The 20661-nt window shown below is 42.6% G+C and overlaps 3 protein-coding genes across 3 annotated transcripts; 2 read left to right on the forward strand and 1 right to left on the reverse strand.

The window, feature by feature from the left end:
* The first annotated feature begins 629 nt into the window (after positions 1-629).
* On the forward strand, positions 630-10000 carry LOC135377937 (large ribosomal subunit protein mL38-like). Its single transcript, XM_064610717.1, has 9 exons — positions 630-1053; positions 3665-3814; positions 3926-4134; positions 4738-4856; positions 4934-5092; positions 6484-6620; positions 8428-8515; positions 8657-8838; positions 9666-10000. Exons 1-9 carry the CDS (start codon positions 927-929, stop codon positions 9818-9820), a joined length of 1326 nt encoding a protein of 441 aa, XP_064466787.1. The 5' UTR covers positions 630-926; the 3' UTR covers positions 9821-10000.
* Positions 10001-13624: 3624 nt separating this feature from the next.
* LOC135377938 (AN1-type zinc finger protein 1-like) lies at positions 13625-18479 on the reverse strand. The gene is made up of 7 exons (XM_064610718.1): positions 18356-18479; positions 16277-16319; positions 16161-16206; positions 15323-15548; positions 14490-14674; positions 13989-14069; positions 13625-13852 (listed from the first exon to the last, which is right to left on the reverse strand). The coding sequence occupies exons 1-7, from the start codon at positions 18432-18434 to the stop codon at positions 13691-13693; spliced, it is 822 nt and encodes a 273-aa protein (XP_064466788.1). The 5' UTR covers positions 18435-18479; the 3' UTR covers positions 13625-13690.
* Positions 18480-18802: 323 nt separating this feature from the next.
* On the forward strand, positions 18803-19871 carry LOC135398070 (EKC/KEOPS complex subunit Tp53rkb-like). The gene has a single exon (XM_064629507.1). The coding sequence runs from the start codon at positions 18983-18985 to the stop codon at positions 19664-19666; it is 684 nt and encodes a 227-aa protein (XP_064485577.1). The 5' UTR covers positions 18803-18982; the 3' UTR covers positions 19667-19871.
* The last annotated feature ends 790 nt before the right edge of the window (positions 19872-20661 follow it).

Here is a 20661-nt window from a genome sequence, read left to right on the forward strand (position 1 = left end):
TTAGGAAAGATGCTCCTGATCCACCCTCTCTGCACTGCTTGCAGTTCTCTTTTATGCATTTATTGGGCAACAATAATAACAACTTTATTTTAAGATTATGAATGGGGAATTCCATCGCCAGAGGCCAATGGGCAGTTTCATGTTTATGTTGCTGACTTCCGAAACAGAGCGTCGAAGTTCTCGGATTTCGGCTCCATTTAAAGGCATCGGTAACCACGATATCTTTGAAATCGCCAATAAACGTACTAATTAAAGACACGTTCACGCGTTTTACGGCTTGACAGGTTTGACAACCACGAAATAGAAACCGAAATCTAAGTAGGCTCGAGTTAGAAAGCTCAGAGGTGGAGGCCAGTCTAAAAGAATACATCGGAACAATAAAACACACAACATATGACCCCACTCTAGATTTAATCGCTTTTTTATCACGTTTCACACGTTTTTGTTTGGTACACACAGTGACAAAACGACAAACATGAACCAAAACAATTGTTCAGATTTCCTCCGTCAAAACTAGCGGGCTCCGCCAGTTCTGGCCTGGCAACACGGGGACGCCTAATGGCGGCTTCCTTAGTTTGACGGCAGTTTTGGATGAGCTCCGGTGACCTGCTCTAGAGGAAGCGCTTGGATTCGGCACAGGAAAATACGTCGATGCAGTCAAACGACGTCTGAGTATGTGGTGGGAGAAAACCCACAGGAACAATAACAGGACCACAACTGGTGAAAAAGACTGAGGAACTGTGTTTTTAGGCTAGGACGCGCACTGCCCCCGCAGAACGCTGTCCGCCCGGTATAAAGGGAACGGCCAACACGATCATCATCATCATCAGTTTGTTGTCGGCGCTTCACGTTTTAATGAAAACTTAGCGCGTCGTATCGCATTTATTACTTACCATAAATACCCTGTCTGCCTCGAAGAGCTGATAATGTCAGCATTGGGCATTTTGTTTCGGGGAATACGGCGTTGGGAAACTGTTTGTCATCCAGCATTGTCCCGTTCGCTCAGAGGTGAACCTCCCGAGAAGGCTAAATCACTTGAGCAAAAGCTGAAAGGTGAGCTGAAAGGCTGCTTACGTGATGCATGCATTTTTTAAAATCGCATATCGATTTAACAATATCTTTATCACAACAAAATTGTATCGTTTAGCTGTTAATTCTTGAACTGTGCTGGGACTGTACCACAGGGCTTGCCCTCACAGTCCCGCTTTGTGTACATTTTTTGCAATATTGACTAAATAAAGATTACAAAGATTATTACATGCTTCTATTACTCAAAAGCGTAAACTGTCTGCTTCGATGACTGGTGTTTTGATGCATTAGATGTTCTAACTTACTATAAACTGAAAAAAACGGCGGCAAGCTAGTGAACATTCATGTCGGAAGAAGCTTGACCAATACAGAAAAAGAAATTGTCGCGTCTTCTGTGTTCTTCAAGCTCAACGATCTCCTAGTGTGAATGTTTTGGCTTGTTTTATCAATGAGACGGCGACTATATCGAAGGGGTCAGTCGAACCTTTATGACCCCCTACACCGACGGGGCCTGTCTCTGTCATACCAAAGAAACTAACCAAATCGTGTGTGAACCTAATCAAATCAAATGTGACCTAACATAACCGAATCTATGATAACAAGCTCCACAGCAGTGGAGGCTTTTTTTGCATAAATGAAGCGTTTTTGCCCTGTTTTTGTGGGCCATCAATCTCTATCGTACAAGAATATGTTAACCGAAACTAACTTAATGCATCCTTCTAAAGGAAGAACTGGGACACAATACGCTGCACCGGCCAAGCTCTGGTGGTGTTGTCCCTGTCATCATTTAGAATGAACTTCAACAAACTAACCCAACTTTCTGCACTTAATGCATTCTCATTGCATTTACAGTTTAATCTGCAGAAAGTCAAGTGCAGCCAAGATCGGACTGATTTTCATCGTATTGTATGACACGCACCTTACAGATTGCATTTGCCACACATGGCGTTAGTGTTAGGCACTTACAAGCTCAATAACTGCAGCAGAAAACACACCATACACACTTTGGCATCGTCTCCAGCAGCAGTCAGCACTACTAGCAGCCACATACCAAGCACAGCTCTGTGTACCACGACACACTAACGTTCATGATCTACATCATGTTTTGTCGGGGCACAGCCTTATAGTGTGAAATCAGTCAGTCTGAATTCAAGGATTAAGGTCAGTTGCATGGCTTGGGGAACGCCGTTGTTATACAAGGTCACTGACGGTTTTATGCGGAAATGTATTGATGTACAGCACGCACTCATAAATAACACGCATAGCCTATTTTTCAGCTTTGTTCATGTATAACATGCGTGTCATACACCGAAAATTATGGTATGTGCTGACGGGCCCAACCAGCATACAAACACATAAAGATAATCAACATAGTCACTGTTCATCAATAAACCCAGCCTTCTAACCTATGACAGTCTGTTTGCTTACCCCAAAGGGGTTGAGACACTTTCATAGATGTGGTTCATTACATCATGGACGCATTGTATTGCATGCCAGAACACAGGGGAAAAAGTATTTTTCTTCTACGTGTCGTACTTAGCGAGATACATGCCCTCAAACGCACTCCCGAGCAAAGCGCAGACGTCATAGACCTCCAAGTTGCATCCAGGGATTTCCCTACACACCCCCAGGGGTGGTGTACGCCCCCCCTGCATTTTTGCGACACCCCCCTGAAATTTGTCAGGTGACCCCACCCAGCTCCGCCACCAACACGTTCTGGTAGAGAGTTTGGCGCAGCGAATTACATCCTGTACTGTCAAACTTGGGCTGTAGGACCACAGTCATGCAGATGATCGTACCATGCATTTGTGCAAAATCATTTGAAAGTGTCTGTTCAATGCATAGATTGCGCGCATATACGAGCAAAAATGCGTGCGGGCATGCAAACTCAATGTGGATCACCAAGAACCATTAGCACCCAACTCAATCAAGCGAGGTATTCAGCTTTTTTCGTCTAAGGTTTTCACCGTTGGTTGCTAGGTATTCATTGAGCTTTGTGAGAGAAGGTGCTAGTCTTTTTTCTTTGTCGGTCGTGTGATTATGCATCGTAATGTTGAAATGTCGTTCATAATGGATCTGTATTCTAATGTACTATGTTCTAACGTAATAACATACAAATAAACCGGGAAAGCTGCGCAGAGATGTCACCATTGTGCCACGATTCTTTCCGTGTCTAAGAAAAATTCCTTAAGTGGAACCTTCACCAAGCATAACTCCCCCCCCCCTCCCCCCTTGAAACCTCAGCACGCCCCCCAGTGAATTTCTGGGGAAATCACTGTTCATTCCCATTGGCAGCCGTAAGCACGTGACTTCTCATGCGCGGCCTCACTGGTGGCGGCGAGGTGTGTGATGTCAGAGCCGCACGAGTTTCAGTATCCGCTGTGAACATTTTCTCTGTTTCTATTACCCTCTTCGCTATGAAATTTTCAGTGCAGGTTCACATCGATGCAAAGTACCTTGTTTTATGTTTATCTAGGATAACCTGGGATGTCCTGTCGCAACCCTTTAACAACATACTGTGTTTACTAGATACTATGACAGATTCTTTGTGGTATTTAACAAAACAAGCCTTATTAGAGGGCAAAGCTTTACAGACGAGTGATGAAAGTAATGGATGCCATTGATGTTTTTTCAGAATTAAACGCTTTTGATCCTGAAGTGGAAGCACGGGTAGATATTGGCTTATATAAACCGCCAACGGAGAGCAACAGAAAGGAGCGCCTCAAAGTTTGGAAAGCCAACAGAAATAGCTTTGCGTTAGCCGAGGATTCTCGTAGTGGAGCATGTAAGGCAGACTTCTCCTATGTAAACATGATACCATTTTGAAAAAGATGTCATGAAAAAGGCATTGCAAGCATACCAAATCATACACTTTCAAATGATCTCATTTTTTCAGTGAAAATCTCCTACCAGGAAGTGAAAAATGAGTGGAGGAACTCTTTGGCACACAATGCTTTGCGTGAAATTGCTGAACATTACGGTATCTTCACAGACCTGTACGAGTATGGGTACTTCAACCCAATTGTCCCGTTAGATATTTATTATGATTATGACGATGAACATTTCACGCCAGTCCACTCTGGAAACATTATACTTCCTTCTGAGGTAAGTGCAGCTGAGGAACCAACTGTGTGACACAAACTATTGCATTGCTGAATTGCATAGGGTTTCAAAACGGCAGGCTTCAGAAAAGTGCAGCACAGGTGCAGGTTGTAAAGCTTGTCAGAACAGAATTACAACGGCTTGGTAGCTCTAATGTGTGACACCACACTTTACTCTGGATCCACTGCACTGTGTCATTCATCTGCAATAAGCCTTTCAGTTACAGAAGAAGAGCAGCATCACTGTACAGTTGGAACATATACTGTAAAGCCCTTATTGTTCGCAAATTTTGGGGGCACTCAAAAATTTCTAGTTTGGTTTTACACTTGGGAAAACTATGCGGGAATTGCAATGTTTATCTTCACAGTTGGTTGTACAGGCTACTGGTAACCGCTTGAACTGCTTTGCAGCAGACGCATGTGCAATGTCGCTTTTATCCAATACGCTACAGTCAATCTTTGGCTTGTTACGAAGTAAGCCAATCATGGCACGAATTTTAGCATCCAGAATTCACGGAAATTAGTGGCCGCGAATATGTGCGCTGTGCCGGATTTGTGAAAAATTGAGGATGTTGCAGTGGTCAGATCATTTTCCTGTTTCTTCTAGGCGACGAAAGTGCCAGTAGTACATTTTGAGTCAGAACCAGAGACACTATGGACTTTAGTTCTCACAAGCCTCGACGGTCACTTACTTGAGCACGAAATGGAATACCTGCATTGGTTCGTGTAAGTAGGAATTAAAGTCAGTACTTGCACATTAAAGTTTTGCTGTTGAAGGGCATTAATTTTAATTTCTTCTTCAGGGGCAATATCAAGGGTGGAGACATGGCAAATGCAGACGTACTGTGTAGTTATCTGCAGCCTTTCCATCCCAAAGGAACTGGCTATCATAGATATGTTTTCGTCTTGTACAAGCAAGAAGGTCATCTGGACTACACGGATGTAAGACTGCCAACTAACTGGTGAGTCAGATCTTGAAATAGACCATTGCAGTGTAGCTATGGCCATAAGAAATAATGCTTTCCGCCCCTTGCTCGAGCTCCTCTCTACTGATTTCTTTTGCAGTCTTCATTCACCCTTCACCCATGCCTGAAAAATTTCCCTTTCATGGAAGGAAAGTACATGTGATACAATCTAGACACCTTTAGTAGTATTTTGGAAATGCAATCTTTGCAGTTGAAATATGGCAGCCATTGAAAAAGCCGGACAGCGGTGGGATGGCTTGTCTTGGCTTTTTCGATGACTGCCATATTTCAACTGTTCATATCTCCAGACGCCCCTTGTCATAACTGTGCTTCGTTCAAAAATTAATTGCTGGAAAAAGTACCCTTTAGATTTTTTGTTATGTTTTAGGTGACACATTTATGTTCACTTTAGCGTTGACAGATTGTTCATATCGCATTGTCCACTTTCGTTTTGGTATGTTTTGTTGTATTATGGCGATTTCGTGAAATTCCACAGGTTTGCCTAATTATATCTGGGTCTCCTTTAGCGCCTGAGCAATAATTTTTTTTTTCTTTGATTGACCGAGTCACCAATCCACGGCTACCAAATTTCAAGCTTCAACTCACAGCCAGTGAGCCAGCAAAAAATGCCAAACATTAACCGAAAACATGCATTTCTGCATCTAGATTACATCATAAAAGACACATCAAAACAAAGGTTTCTCGTGTGCAGGTGAAAGACACATCCTTTTGGGTCACTTTATTGTATGCGGACCTAAAAAACCTTTAGCCATTTTCTCTCTCAAACGCACCTCACTTCTGACGCAATTCCCAACATTTGGCGCCAAGTGCCAAAAAAATGCTGCCGAATTTGGCCAATATTTCTTGGGTGTTGATTTCTCAACTGTTGGAACAAGCAATAAAAAAATCAGCGATTTCCGCGGGGGTCGAGCAACCCGATTGGATCGCATCATGTGGATTGACCTTACTGCATTTTATTTATGACACCGATGCAGTGAATTATAGCCGTGCTGAAACTAAGAGTGGCACTGCCTTCTGCTGTCATATTTCTTTAATGCAAGCCACCATGTTGAAAGAAACACACTCCTGGCAGGTAACACATGTATTGCTTATGCAGTCAGAAAATACAAAGTGCTCGTATAGCACCCAAGGTGCAGTTCTTAGATTGAACGTGTCTGTAGTGAGACATTGTTTCTTAGCTTTCCACAAAATTTCACTTGTGACCCTGCAATGTGTTCAAGAACACTATCCTCAGAGCTGTCAATTTCAAAAGCATGTTTCTATGAATTCCGGACCTTTGACTAGTCATACATTCAAAAAGCTTTACTAGAGGCTGACAGTAAGGAAACAAGCAAACTGAAACCATACTGTCCCTTCTCTTTCATCAGCACAAGTCTGAAGCAGAGGACGTTCAAGACGTATGATTTCTACAAGAAGTATGAGGACAAGATAACACCAGCTGGGCTTGCATTCTTCCAGTCTGTGTGGGATGATAGCCTTATGGATTTTTTTCATCACACCCTAAGTAAGCATAGCTTTCTGTACCCTATGTTTGATTTTGCATTACAATTTTAATTGCATGACAGGTGTACAGCAAAAACTAAGTTCAGTAAACTTATGCCAAACCATGCAATCGCCACTGTACTTGTGGTGTCCCACCTTCATGAAATCTAATACAGAAAAGAGACAAATGAGGGAGGGGGGTCACACTAATGAGTAGAGATCAGTGCAGAGCGGGTATACCCGCAGGTTCCCGCACAGATTTATTGTTCGCGGGTACACATGTCCGTGCTATCGCGGGTTGCGGGTAAGGTGCGGGTAGACCCGCACTGCCTTCGTGGATTACGCGGGTATACCCACAATACCCGCAGGCACAAAACCAACCCGTCAAATTTTGGTGTATGACCCGATTCATTGCGAACATTTGGCCCAAAATACTTTCCAAAACGTCCTATATCCAATTCATCATCTCCAAACAAAGTTGTTGTTGTTGTTTGCCACATAGGGTTAATTTTGGCTAGGGTTAATTTTGGTTAATTTGGGGGTTTGGCTTTCGACACCACGACTGGTACTCTTCGCATCAGTAAGCTGGCAACCATGTCAGCAGCCACCACAGCGTACGTGTTGGAAAAGAGGCTCGCTAACGGACATTGTCCCCCGCATCAATAAATCATTTCGTGCTGTGACGATCATGTGGCATACCTGAAACATGCGTACGCATTGGCCTGCGCGCGGGTATATCGGCGGGTGTGCGGATACGCGTCGGGATGTGTGGGTGCGGATGCGGGTTAAGCCAATGACATTGCTGTGGATGCAGGTACAGGTCGTGTCCCTGCGGGTGCGGTTCGGGTGCGGGTACGAATTTTCATACCTGCACTCATCTCTACTGATGAGAATTGAATCTGCAAAACAAGTTTATTGGTTTAATGCTGAGCAGCCATATAAAGAATATATTTTGATAGTGTTTTAGAAAGGCATTTAATTCCGTTAGGCAGAAGCTCTGTGTACCTTTAAAGTGATATGCAAGATAATTTTTGCAGCTCTGATCCGAATAATGTGGGCATCAATACATTAGGCTTCAGAATTGCAAAATTGCAGAATTGCAGAAATGCAATGCACCCTTGTACTGCATTGCATGTGACATATGAAGGCAGTCTGAAGACAAGGCCTCACAATTTCATAATAAAGAGGTTGTTGTCTCATTTCATTTTTATTAACAAAAAGGTGGCATGAATGTTTCAAGCAAGATAAAGAACGGGTAGTATTTTACACCAGTGAACATTGTAGTTTCAATACTAAAACAGTATCCTATACGGATGAAATATGTCGGATGCAAGGAGAGCAGCTGTACGGCAGCAGCGATGACCAGCTTTAACAGATGATACATACGTGAGGCGATGTGTAGAGCCTTGACAATACGATTGTGGTTCATACGAATTCCGGTATGGTAAAATATCTTCAAAGGCGTAGCTAGAATGCCTTACGTATAATACGTTGAGCTGGATATTCAGGACTCTTTTCTCGGGCCGCAATGGGTAATATGAACAGGTGAGCTGCTCTGTGCTCCTCCTATGGCTGCCTCAGCAACAATAGTGATGTGGCTGGAATACCTGCCATGAGTCCTCAAGGGGCCACCAGAGTCCAGCCAGTGACATGCAGTACAGGCAATGCAACATGCCTGATTGTAATTATCATACTAGTACATGCTATCAAAAGCACAAAACAACGCGAAACAATGGAGTATCATTGAGGTCATTCAGCTGAGTGTGTGTGTTACAATGTAGGATGCATATGCTGAAAAGAGCTTGTTTTCTTCTCTCTTGGTTTTTCAGAAATGAAAGTCCCGGTGTTCGATTATGCACACACCCCAGAGTATATTCCCCCTCAAGTGAAGTACCCTCATAAGGAGGCATTTAACTTGTGAGTTCCAGAAATGCAATGGCCAGTTACTTCATCCTGTGCCTTTCCAAGTTCTGTTGTTTTCATGCAGCAGTGTTGTCCTTCAGAATGCATCCCCCTAAAAGGATGTTTCTGGAATGCAGTCATGCTTTACTCTCTTAGGTATTTGGACAAGTATCGTGACCCTCGTGACATACGACAAGAAGTGTTCCTCAAGAGACTCAAAACCTTGCATCCGTTTCAACAAGAGAAACCTATGCCAAAATACCCAAACATTTACAAGATACCAAGGGGAACACCATCTTGGCTTGTGGATGAAATGAGGAAGGAGCGCTTCAGGATAGGTGAGACTGCTTTGTGCCATGTTATCTAACGTATGTCATTTAAAAATTATACAGTTAAACATTACAACAAAATCATGCATGCGTTCCGGGCAGGTTTGTGTATGTTGATATACGTTGTATGAGGGTGGTTCAATAAGGAACCTCAAAGTTTTTTAAATTAAAATTCCAAACTCTATCTCATACATAATATGTATTCTTGCCCCAGATGATTGTGCATGTCTTCTACCCTGTATGTTGTATTCTGAGACCTCCGCGTAGCATGTGCAAGCACACCTGATTGAACTACGTAGAAAAGTGATCCATTGTTTCCCAGAATATTCATTTTCATTGTTCGTCAATAAATTATTTAAGGTTACTTATTGAACCACCCTCGTAGAAGTGGGAATGACAAATACAAAACTGGCATCTGCGCATTATGCATAAGCGTGACTGTGTTATGGGCACATTTGTCTCTGCCCTAAGCTTCTGTATGAAAACAAATATGTGTCTGGGGTTGCTGACAGATGTCACCTTTGTTCACTCATTGGGTTCCTTATCCAGTAACCACTCCTTAACCACTTTCAGAATCTGACAGTATTTAAATACAAAACAGAGATACCATAATGGTTAGGTACTACATAGATGAAATTCTGATTGTTTGTGTATCAGAATGCAGTGTAGACTTTGCTGTCTACTTATGTTTATGCATTCATGAACAATGGTTGTCAGAAGACTCTCTTATCAGGTCACTGTGGCTTAGCAATCATTTTTTGTGTGATTTCATATGCATATTAGGCTTGACTGTATTACATCTCTCTAATAACTTACTTGTGGTTTCTTGTTGATAGGAAAATACAGGGACTTGCAACCATTTTCTCTGTACCCAGTAGCAGAATATGAAAAACCAGAAGAAAAAGCGCTTCGAGAGCAGGAAGAATTGAAACGAAAATGGCAAGAAAAGAAAGCAACAGCTAGAAAATCTTCCAGAGAACGGCCAACTTAAGTAGCTGTTCTCCAGTGTAAAGTAGAATCTGGTGATTGTGCTGTTTTTGAAACTGTGTACTAGGTCATTAACAACATCTCATTCTTTATCATTGCTGCTAGGCCATCTGATTTTTTGCTCATAGGAGAGGTGCCTAGGAGCCTAACAAGATGCGAAAATAAAATCGACACTTGTAGCACACTGCCTGCCTATCTTAGTGATTATACTGTATAACTGGTTAATTTTGCAGTCGCTGTAATTAACAAATTTGGATGGAGACACATTTGCAATCGAAATTTGGAACATTAATGCTGAGGTTCCTGTTCTCAACAGTTTCACCACAGAGCTTATCCGGGTTACAGTGCTGGAAGTCTGAGGCACTTCTGGGATACCAGGAATTGTCACTTCACCTGCAACACCATGCTGGAACCAAACCTTTCCTTAGTGAATTTTATGTCAGTGTTCAAGAGTTCATTTCAGATTTCAAAATAAGTGTGTGTTCTTAATTTGGGTTTGAATTGTGGATCCAGAAAATGAAATTCCGAAAGGTGTTGTCATTAGTTGGTACCAAACTTTCTCCAAGCTAGTGCCGGAAAGTAATTGAACACGTCAACAGCAAGGCCCACAGCAAATCAGTCTCTCGAGTGTGCATATGAGAGATTACTGTAGCGTTTGCACTTGCACTAGGAGGAGCCACTGTGCCTTCCCAGATTATCCTCATGGACCAAACGACCAGATGCCATGCAGCTGTAGATTTTCCCACCTCATGGGGCATCTGGCATACCCCAAACTGCCAGAGTGCTATCAACACAATGATGCATTACATCGATAACATCATTATACCATACGTGGACCATCATCCGGGACACTTGGAACTACCCCCTGGTGCCAAGGCTGTAAACACTCAAGTTTGGGGTTTATAGAATGGAGAGCATTCTACAGATGTAGCAAGAGAATAACATTCTTTACGAGTTCGCACATGTCGGATTGCTAGCATCCTTAGAAGTGCCTATTTAAGTCTGAGATGAAGAAAAAGTTGACATCTTGGTATACAGGGTGTTTCTCTTTAGCTGCAACAAATTCTCATAAAAAAGTGAGTTGTCTTAGGACACTTTTACTTTTGTTATTGGATACCCGACGGGGCTGCTACTAGGAAACCATATTTTTTCTCACTTAGGGGACTAATTAGCATATTTTCAGATACTTTTTAATTATGGACTTTGGGGAGCACATTGCAATTGCGATATTAAAGCCTGATCTCCGCATGATCCGTTCGATCCACTGATGAAGCACAAAAGTAATCGCAGCGCACGCTACAGACCTAACTATTTCGCCTCTGCCGTCTCCTGCAAACCGCAAGTGGTCGGCAAAACAGTGACAGTGACGTCGATATCTCCACTCTCACTCAACGTCACAGAAAAATGTCAGACACGATTCAGGCAAACCCTTATCGCGGTATGTTTCACAATCTTTGTTTTGTTTTTCTTTTCAGACACTTTGTGCATCACCACTACATACCGCTTACGTACCGCTGAAGGGCAAAAGCCGTGTCCAGCAGGATGAAAGGAGTGATATGGCGAGCAACCGCGAACACAAGGAAGAAAAGAAAGCAGAAAAGAAAAACAAAACAAAGATCGTGAAACAAACCACGATAAGGGTTTGCCTGAATCATGTACGACTTTTTCCTGTGACGTGAAGTGAGGGCGGAGATATCGACGTCACTGTCGCTCTTTTGCCGATCACTTGTGGTTGCAGCAGACGGTGAAGGTGAAATAGTTAGGTCTGTAGTGCTGCGATTACTTTTGTGCTTCATCAGTGATATCACAATTGCAATGTGCTCGCTAAAGTCAATAATTCAAAAGTTGATTGGAATATGTGTTAATTAGGCCCCTAATTGAGAAAAAAAATATGGTTTCCTAGTAGCAACCCCATCAAGTAATCCAATGACAAAAGTAAGCCACTGCCCCTTCTTATGAAAATTTGTTATATAAAATATATTGTTATATAAAACTCCCCCTTTTATGAAAATTTGTTGCAGCTATAAAGAAACCTGTGTACTGATACCACCACTATGCAGCTGAAAAACAAAGATAATGCCCATCATAGGATAGGAATGTGGCGCTTACTTCGCGATAAGCTTGAGATTGCCCATAATTTTCGTGTTTCCCTAAAATTTGTGAGAATGTACAAACATTAATAGCTTGTGAGCATTACAGGTTGTACAGGATGTAAAATCCACAGAATATCTGGCATTCTGAGGGTCACAATCACGGCACTAGTCTCAAATGCTAGAAAATTTATTCCTCCTATTAACTGCTTCTCGCTGTCAGTGTATGGGATCTGCAATAACATCAGCAGTAACGTCACAAACACTTGTGGGATGGAGTACAAGCAGAGAGTCGAACCGAACCTGAACCCAAACCGAAAACCGTTATTAACCGTTATGTTTGGCCGCACCGGAACCGAACTGAACCGAAGCAGCCGACGCCATCTAGGAGGTGAACCGGAACTGAACCGTTAAAAAATTACAGGTAACCGGTCCAAATAATGGTTAATATGAAACTAAGGATGGAACTTTGCATGTTGTGCATGAACATAAAAATTACTATTTTCGTCTCCTTTTTTTTTTTTTTTTTTACCTTTTATGTATTAGCTTCGTAGCCTTCCTGTTGCTTGCCGAAATAGTCGTGTCCAGCAGGAATGCTCTGGATTTGCGGGAGTCGCGAAATAACGATAGTAACTTAAAACTGTTATGACAACTAATGTCTAAGACGTACACGAGTATATAAGGACTAGGGATCAACGGGGAGCATTCATGAAGTGACACATAACCTCGGCTAACTGCAGAACTGATCGCTGACACATAGCGCGTGTGAGCTTACATAAGCCCCTTACAAAGTAAAGGGCCAGCCTCCCTCATGCTGGCCAGAATGAAAAGAACATACCAAGTATTTGCGACTACTGACCGGTATTCAATAATTCAATGACTTAAATGATTTGGGCTAAGGTAGCAAGCTTTGTTGACTGTTATATCCCTGCTGAGATTCTGCGAATAACCTGGTGGATTAGTTAACCACCGCGACATCAGGTACGCGCTGGGGCAGTCAACCCAAGCCGGTAATTCATGGTTATGCTCCTGCTGTAACCATTACTAATCTTGTCTTTCATATCGAGCAAAATCTTTCAAACCCTTGAACGACGTTGACGCCTCCTGTTCACTTCAAGCACTGTACCACACAAACGGAAGTGTGCTTTAACCTGAGTTTTGTGCTTGATTCCCACCCGTGGTCCCTGAACAGGTTCGTGAACCGAACCGTTTGGGAAAAAACGGTTCCAACCATTATAGCTACCTTCCAGAGCTGAACCGGAACTGAACCCTTATCGTCGAACCTAAACCCGAACCGAACCGATAAACATTTCGGTTCGACTCTCTGGGTACAAGTTGCTCAGACGTGCCATCTTCCAGGAGGGACGTTAAATACGCTGTGCCATGTACTGAGATTTCTGTGCACGTTAAAGAATCCTGAGATGGGCAAAACTGATTAATAGACCAACCACTGTGGCGTCGTTCATGATCATTAGTTGTCTCGCAACGTAAAGCTTATTAAATTACCATTGTCACTTGTGACTTGCCATTCATATTTCTTTGTGCCACAACCACTGTGGCGTCGTTCATGATCATTAGTTGTCTTGCAACGTAAAGCTTATTAAATTAGCATTGTCACTTGTGACTTGCCGTTCATATTTCTTTGTGCCACTCTTTTTGTGCCTATTGTAGTTTCACCAAATAGACATACACATATTTAGAAGAGAGCAAAGAAGCAGTATAATTTAATTAATTTAATACATGTCATTAATCATATTTCATAATCATTAGTCATATTTGTACAACTACTTCTGTAGGTAGTCATTTGGCAAGCACGTACAACTCCGTTCGACATATTCAAGAATTAAATTTTGACCTTCATTTATGGACAGGTCTGTGAGCAGATTCTGAAACCTTGTATTTACAGGAAGAATTTCCAGGGTTGTAGCATCAAATAGGCGCAGCCACTGCAAAACAAGAGAGCATACTATTATTCTTCAGGTCCTTTTTGCAAACTCGCGTGAATTATATGTGAAACCCATCGCATAAGGTAATGAAACTAAAAATGGAAAATGAAGCAAAAGCAGCTGCATGGGTACTCACCTTTGCATCAGCTTTATTATTGTTGTTCAAAAATTTCTCAATGCCAGCAATACTGTCTATACCTCTCCCAACAGTCCACACCTAAGTAGCAAAGACAGCACTTTTTAGCTGTTAATTACAGTGCTTAAACTATAGTGTGTTCGCATTTTTTAGCACTAAAACGAGCACTGACTCTGAGCAAGAAGCCAACGTGGTCTGCATGTCAACATCTCTCATGCAAATTATTGGAATTATTACAGAACCACACACCAAGAATTAAGTCCAGATCCAAAAGAGCTTTACATTGGGCTAGTTGGTTTGAACAGACGAAAGTCATGGCGCAAGCAACGAGACGAAAGACGACACACACAATTAGAAGGTACCTGTCCTGTGTGCATGCCTTTCGTCCAGTTGTTTGTGCCATGACTTTTGCAAGTCCAGATCTTTTGGAATCCTAATAGTGCAATCCTTCTGGTGTAATATACCCTACAACCACATCTAAACTTTTCTGTACCTACTCACTTTTGAAAAATAATAGGGCCTCGACATTTTGTAGCTCCTTGGGAGAGTGACTTCAAAGTATACTCGTTCAGCTTGAGGAATATTTTTATCCCCAGCTGCGTGCATCTTCATTTTCATCAGCTTGACCTTCAGAGCTAGTGGTGAAGCCTCTGCTGTTGCTTTTTTTTCTGCAGGCTTCTTCGAACCTGAGTGGAAATTATAATAGAATATACTATTGCTATACATTTTTGAAACGCTATAGATATTTCTAGTTTGGTTTGTACACTTATTGTTTGTTACCTCCAACATCCTCATAAATGCTCCAAAACACACACAAAACTTTCCATTTCTTCAGCAGCACAGAAAAGAAATGTGGAAGTACTCATGGACAATATCTCAGTTTCGCCAACCCCATGACATGAATTCTGTCTCGCAAAATACTGTAGAATTTGTTTGTATTTGTGTACAATTTATTAAAACATCACCTTCTGCAGACAAGAAGTATTTGTACAGTATCTGAATGGGTTCATTTTAGCCTAAGGAAACTCGAGTAACTTAAGAGGCCTCACGGCTAATGCAAGTCTCTGAAACCATGACACAAGTGAAACTAAATGTTATGCATGAAAGGCACATACGGCCAATTCTGCATTTCCAGACATCATTTGTATCCCTTTGCCATGGTCTGTTGACTTTATTTACAATTTCGTTTTGTGAATGCAATGGACAAAGTTTCCATTGTAGAATTCTGGGATAGAAAAGCACTAATCTACTCTATTCTATTCTATTGGATCAACAGCGCGATCAGGTGTGTCAAGGACATATTTGCCGCGATAAATATTCAATGTCATACAAACCTAGGATATTCTGGACTAACTGCGTAGTGCGTGGCATGTAGTCTTGTTCAGAATCAAGGCTTTGGCACTGATGGTCCTGCGCATGACGATGACACAGACAAAAATTCTGCTTGCACAGGGGACAGATGACAGCCGTAAGTTCCCACTGACTACAGCTGCTTAGACTGCAACTAAACAATCGCTCTGCTTTGGCCTTTCCCACTTCTTCGTCTGTCAGTGTATGATTCTGAAAAATAACAATTACATTTAACATGAATATAGAACTTGAGAAAACCCAATCAGATGCCAAGCAAACAGGTAAGTGACGGACAGTGAAGAGAGAGATTGTAATACCCACCAGCATGTGTAATGAGAAACCTTTCAACGCATTGTGTAGGTAACCTGCAAATTCTGATGCCTCAGATGCTTAGCATGATGGCTAACTTTTTCTGTTATTTTTCTGTAGCACATAAACGTGTCAAATGAGTATTCCGCAGGCACCTTGCTCTAATTAAGTGCCTTGCATTGGAACATCCCATATATTGATTTTTCCGATTGAGGGTGAATAAAATGTAATATTTCATGAAGTGGTCCTACGTCTAACCCCATAAAAGCAATTAGCCACACACACTTAGTGTGTGGCTAAAAAACTAAAGGGGATGTGATATGCACTGCACGAGTATGTTCTTTTGCACAGAGATGGAACTAGATAGTTGCCACAAGTATGGCAAATTTGAATGTGATTGATAGTACGAGTGAAACACTTGTTAAAGTGTGACATGTTCTTACTTATGGCACAATTGCTAAGACATGATCTCGAGCCCATTGCAGAATTTATTGCTGAGCAGCTTTCACCTACCTCAACTTTGTCACATGTGTGTGCATCTGTTGCTCTGTGGTCGCCACTAAAAAGGGGCAAATAACAATTTGAATATGTGCTCCCCTCTACAGCTTCATAGTCTATTAATGACTCACCAGAACGTGAATTTACAATGTACACAAGTGTATGGCAGGAAATCTGAAAATGCAAAATGGGAGAGATCTGTGGGTTTCAATGACAAATGACGAATGTAATGCACCGTACTAGAGCACTGCACGGGCTTACCCGAAAAGAAGTGTCTGGAGGTCCGTCGGACGAACCTGATTGTTTATACATCGGAGTCTGTCGGACGCACTCCGCTTTCATGTTAGATCAAGTTAGTTTAGGTTAGGTTAGTTTATTTTATTCTAGTCAGGTTAGTGCAAGTTAGCTTTGTGCAGCTCTAGGCTAGGTTGGTTAGTTTAGGAAACAGAATCTAGTTCCTCATACCACTGACCATCCGACGGACCCAGCTGCATAAATAATCAGGTCCGTCCTACGGACCTCTAGAGACAAGGAAAGGTCCATCGGACAACATGATTGTTTATTTGTGCAAGTTAGCTTCGCGCAGCTTTGGTTGGGTTCGGTTAGTTTAGGTAACTGAGTCTATGGTCAGTTAGCTTCGTGCAGCTCGTCCTTCATCTCCCTGCGCACCTTCTGGATGGTGCCGGCTTCATGCCCTGCCGCATTCCTGGTATCACGGACCCTGCTGCATAAAGAATCGGGTCCGTCCGGCGGACCTCTAGACACAGCGTACCCAAAAACCTGAGCCCGGGCTGGGCCAGGTAAAGCCTTCGTTTTGCAGGCCTGGGCTGGGCTCGGGCCAGGTCCATACATAGGCAGGCCTAGGTCAGGCTCGAGCCTGTGTTACCCCTCTGTTAGTTAGCCACGGTCAAATTTTACAGCCTGATACACTCGGCCAGGCCGGGCCGGGCCGGTAGCCTATAAATTTCTCGGGCTTGGGCCAAGAGTGCGGCCCGTGCAGTGCTCTACACCATACACTACACACTGCAGTCCTTAACCCTATTGATAATCCCCCTCCCCTGGCAATGGATGAATGTCAGCAGAAACTGTGATGCTCATGAAACTATGGTATATTGGAGTGTTTTCACTTCCGTGGAGTTGTGCCTACCCTACCAAAACTAGTGATCAGGAGATTCAGTTCGCCTCAAATATGTGCAACACAGTTATGGAAGCATCTTCAGTTGCACTCTCTCTAGAAGCTCATTATTGTAATACATTGTAGAAAAAGCCTGAGCTTGGGCAAGGGAACGAACAAAAAGAACGTCACGACACGACACAAGCAGCTCCTTTCTGCGATCCTTTCTGTTTGTTCCCTTGCCCAAGCTCAGGCTTTTTCTACAATGAATTTCGTCCACCAGCTTGCCTGCATTTATGCTATTTTATCAGTTACTCATTATTGTACATCCCCCCGAAAATAATAAGAAAGCACTGTTCCCCCTTGATTACTACTATCAGATGAGACATCTGATATTGTGTCATCTGAGATGATACACCATCTATTCACTCAGTGCTTTACCTATGAAAAGAAAACCTTGCTATATCAATTGGCTGTGTCGAGAGGTCCGTCGGACAGACCCGATTCTTTATGCAGCGGGGTCCGTCGGATGGTCCGTGGTATGAGGAACTAGGCTGTTTTCTAACCTAACCAACCTAACCTATAGCTGCACGAAGCTAACTTGCACCAGCCTGACTAGAATAAACTAAACTAACCTAAACTAACTTGATCTAACACGACATAATGTTGAAAGCGGAGTGTCCCGACGGACGACGGACCCCATTCTTTACGCAGCGAGGTCCGTCGGATCGTCTGTGGTATGAGGAACTAGACTGTTTCCTAAACTAAACTAACCTAACCTAACCTAGAGCTGCACGAAGCTAACTTGCACTAACCTGACTAGAATAAACTAACCTAACACTAACTTAACCTAAACTAACTTGATCTAACACGACATAATGTTGAGCCGACGGACCCCGATGTATAAACAATCGTGTCCTTCCGACGGACCTCTAGACACTTCCATATCAATTTTAGTCGTTGTGGTCGGCAGCGGCCGGTGGCTCCTAGCAGCCGTATCGGAAGTGCAACAAATTGGCTAGTGATTTCTACTGATAAGGGGTATACGGTCTCTGCAGACGTCTTTGTAATCTTATGAGAATGCCCTTCAACATACCTAAACGATTGCAAGATTTCATGTGACAATGTTTGCCCAACTGCGGAAGCTCGGCCATTTTTAAATAACTGTGATGCATATTGCATTGTGGCTGTATGCTGTATCGCCTAGGCCCTAGGACATTAATTTCAAGTAATTTCGTTAGTTTTTGGCCTTTCGTGAATACTAAGCCGTGATGTTTTGCATTTATCTGTTACTTTTTTTTTTGCGAAGCATTACAGAACTATATGGCTAATAATTAACTGTTTCTGTAAAATTCTGGTCTATCCTAGTCTATTATACTTGCGCAACCGACCTATATTTTTGTTACTCTAACAGTTTGCACCCACAGAAAGGTAGAAAACTCGTCAGAATGGTGAGGAAACGTTTAGGCAAGAGCCTCAGGACGAGAGCCGCCAATATTTTTAACTGCCAGCAACTAGGTTTAGAACTTGGGTTCCGCTCTTCCCTGTTCGCAACCCTGTTCGAATATGGTGGCACCCATACATACAAGCTAGCACGGCCAAACAAAGCTAGAATATCCAGCCATCCCAACCTATGAACTGTGTCGATAAAGTGTCTCAGCTGCAAAGCAGTGTTATGTGACTTTGTTCTCATTATTTTCATCTTGTTGTTGCTGCGACAGCCATGGATGAATTCAGGACTGACCTTTTTAAACAAGGAGCAGAGAGTAAGGTTTACAAGGGTACCTATTTCAGCAAACCAGCCATATTTAAGGAACGGTTTGTTAAAACGTATAGACACCCTGACCTTGACAGGCAGCTCACACATGAGAGAATCAAGGCAGAGGCCCGTGCATTGCGTAGATGTAGAAGTGTCGGCATCCCCGTGCCCTCACTGTACTTCGTCGACTTGGCCTCGAGACTCATAGTTACTGCTTACCTGGAGGACGCTACAACGATTCGTGAAGCCATAGCGAATGCCGAGAAGACCAGCTCGAAAGAACATCGAAATAAGCTTTCGTATTTGATGAATCGAATTGGCGTATTGGTCGCCTCAATGCACAAAGAAGGAGTTATTCACGGGGACTTAACCACATCGAACCTTATGGTACAGCGCTTCGAGTGTGACGCACCAATTGTCAGTATCATTGACTTTGGCCTGAGTTTTATGAGTGATACACCAGAAGACAAAGGTGTTGACCTCTACGTTTTGGAAAGGGCTTTTCTCAGCACACATCCTGGTTCAGAAGATCTGTTTCAACATCTAATTGCGAGTTATGCGAAACTATATGGCCCCAAAGGGGCCGACATCATGAAAAAGTATGAAGATGTGAAACGCCGTGGTCGAAAAAGAAACATGGTTGGGTGATCTCTGAACATTTTTGGCTATTGTTGCGTAATGTTCCATTTATTTACATGTAGGCATATCCTGACGGAAAGGATGAATACACTGAGTTCTGTATAGCCTGCTTGCAAAGACCCATTTGCAGGGCAGACATGTGCAACTGTTCTAGCCATTATTCCAAAGTGAAGAGGCTATTTGATGCAGAATAAACAAGTTTTGTACTACGGTAGTAAGCTATTTGATGCTATTAAACATATTGATCTCAAACAAGATTAATGATATTATACAACTCAAGGTGAACCCTAGAACTGTTGGCACTGTAACATGGAGATAAATATTCTCAATTCAGGTGATGGGGACATGGTCGGGCAAAAATGTATCTGTGCTAGTCTTGTGCAGTACGTGTCGGATGATTTTCTAAAGGTTTAGGGGGTTTGAAACACCTTTGAAATTCGCTCGTATAGGGGAATGTCAAATGCCAATTCGGCAACCTGGCTGAGTGCTACATTATTGCACTCTTATATGACATGTACCTCAACCACCTCATGATCTATAGAAACTTTCAATGTATTGATAGAAACGGCTACTACACAGTTACTTATCCTATTATGATACAGGAGTAGATAGCCTGAGTTCCAATACATTTGTGTTCTTTATCATAGAATGCAGAAAAATTGGCAGACTTGATTTACAGGATAAAATTTCACTCGTCCTGCTGCAGCCTCTAAGCCCACTATGCCACTCCCTTAAAGAGGTTGTGACACTTCGATAGATGCGGTTAATTATCATGCACACATCGTATTGCGCACTAGATTATTGAGGAAAAAGTAATTATTTTTCTACGTGTCGTACTTGACGAGATATAAGCCCTTGAGAATACATACTCTTCAAGCTCTGACATCACTGTTCCGACCATTCCGATTGGCAGCCATAAGCATGTGACCTCTCTCGCGCTTCCTCACTGGAGCAGACGCCTGCCGTGATGTCAGAAGGGCATGAGTTTCCGTGCTCGCGGTGCC

The sequence above is a fragment of the Ornithodoros turicata genome, chromosome 1 (genome assembly GCF_037126465.1).
Source record: "Ornithodoros turicata isolate Travis chromosome 1, ASM3712646v1, whole genome shotgun sequence".
NCBI classification, from domain to species: domain Eukaryota; kingdom Metazoa; phylum Arthropoda; class Arachnida; order Ixodida; family Argasidae; genus Ornithodoros; species Ornithodoros turicata.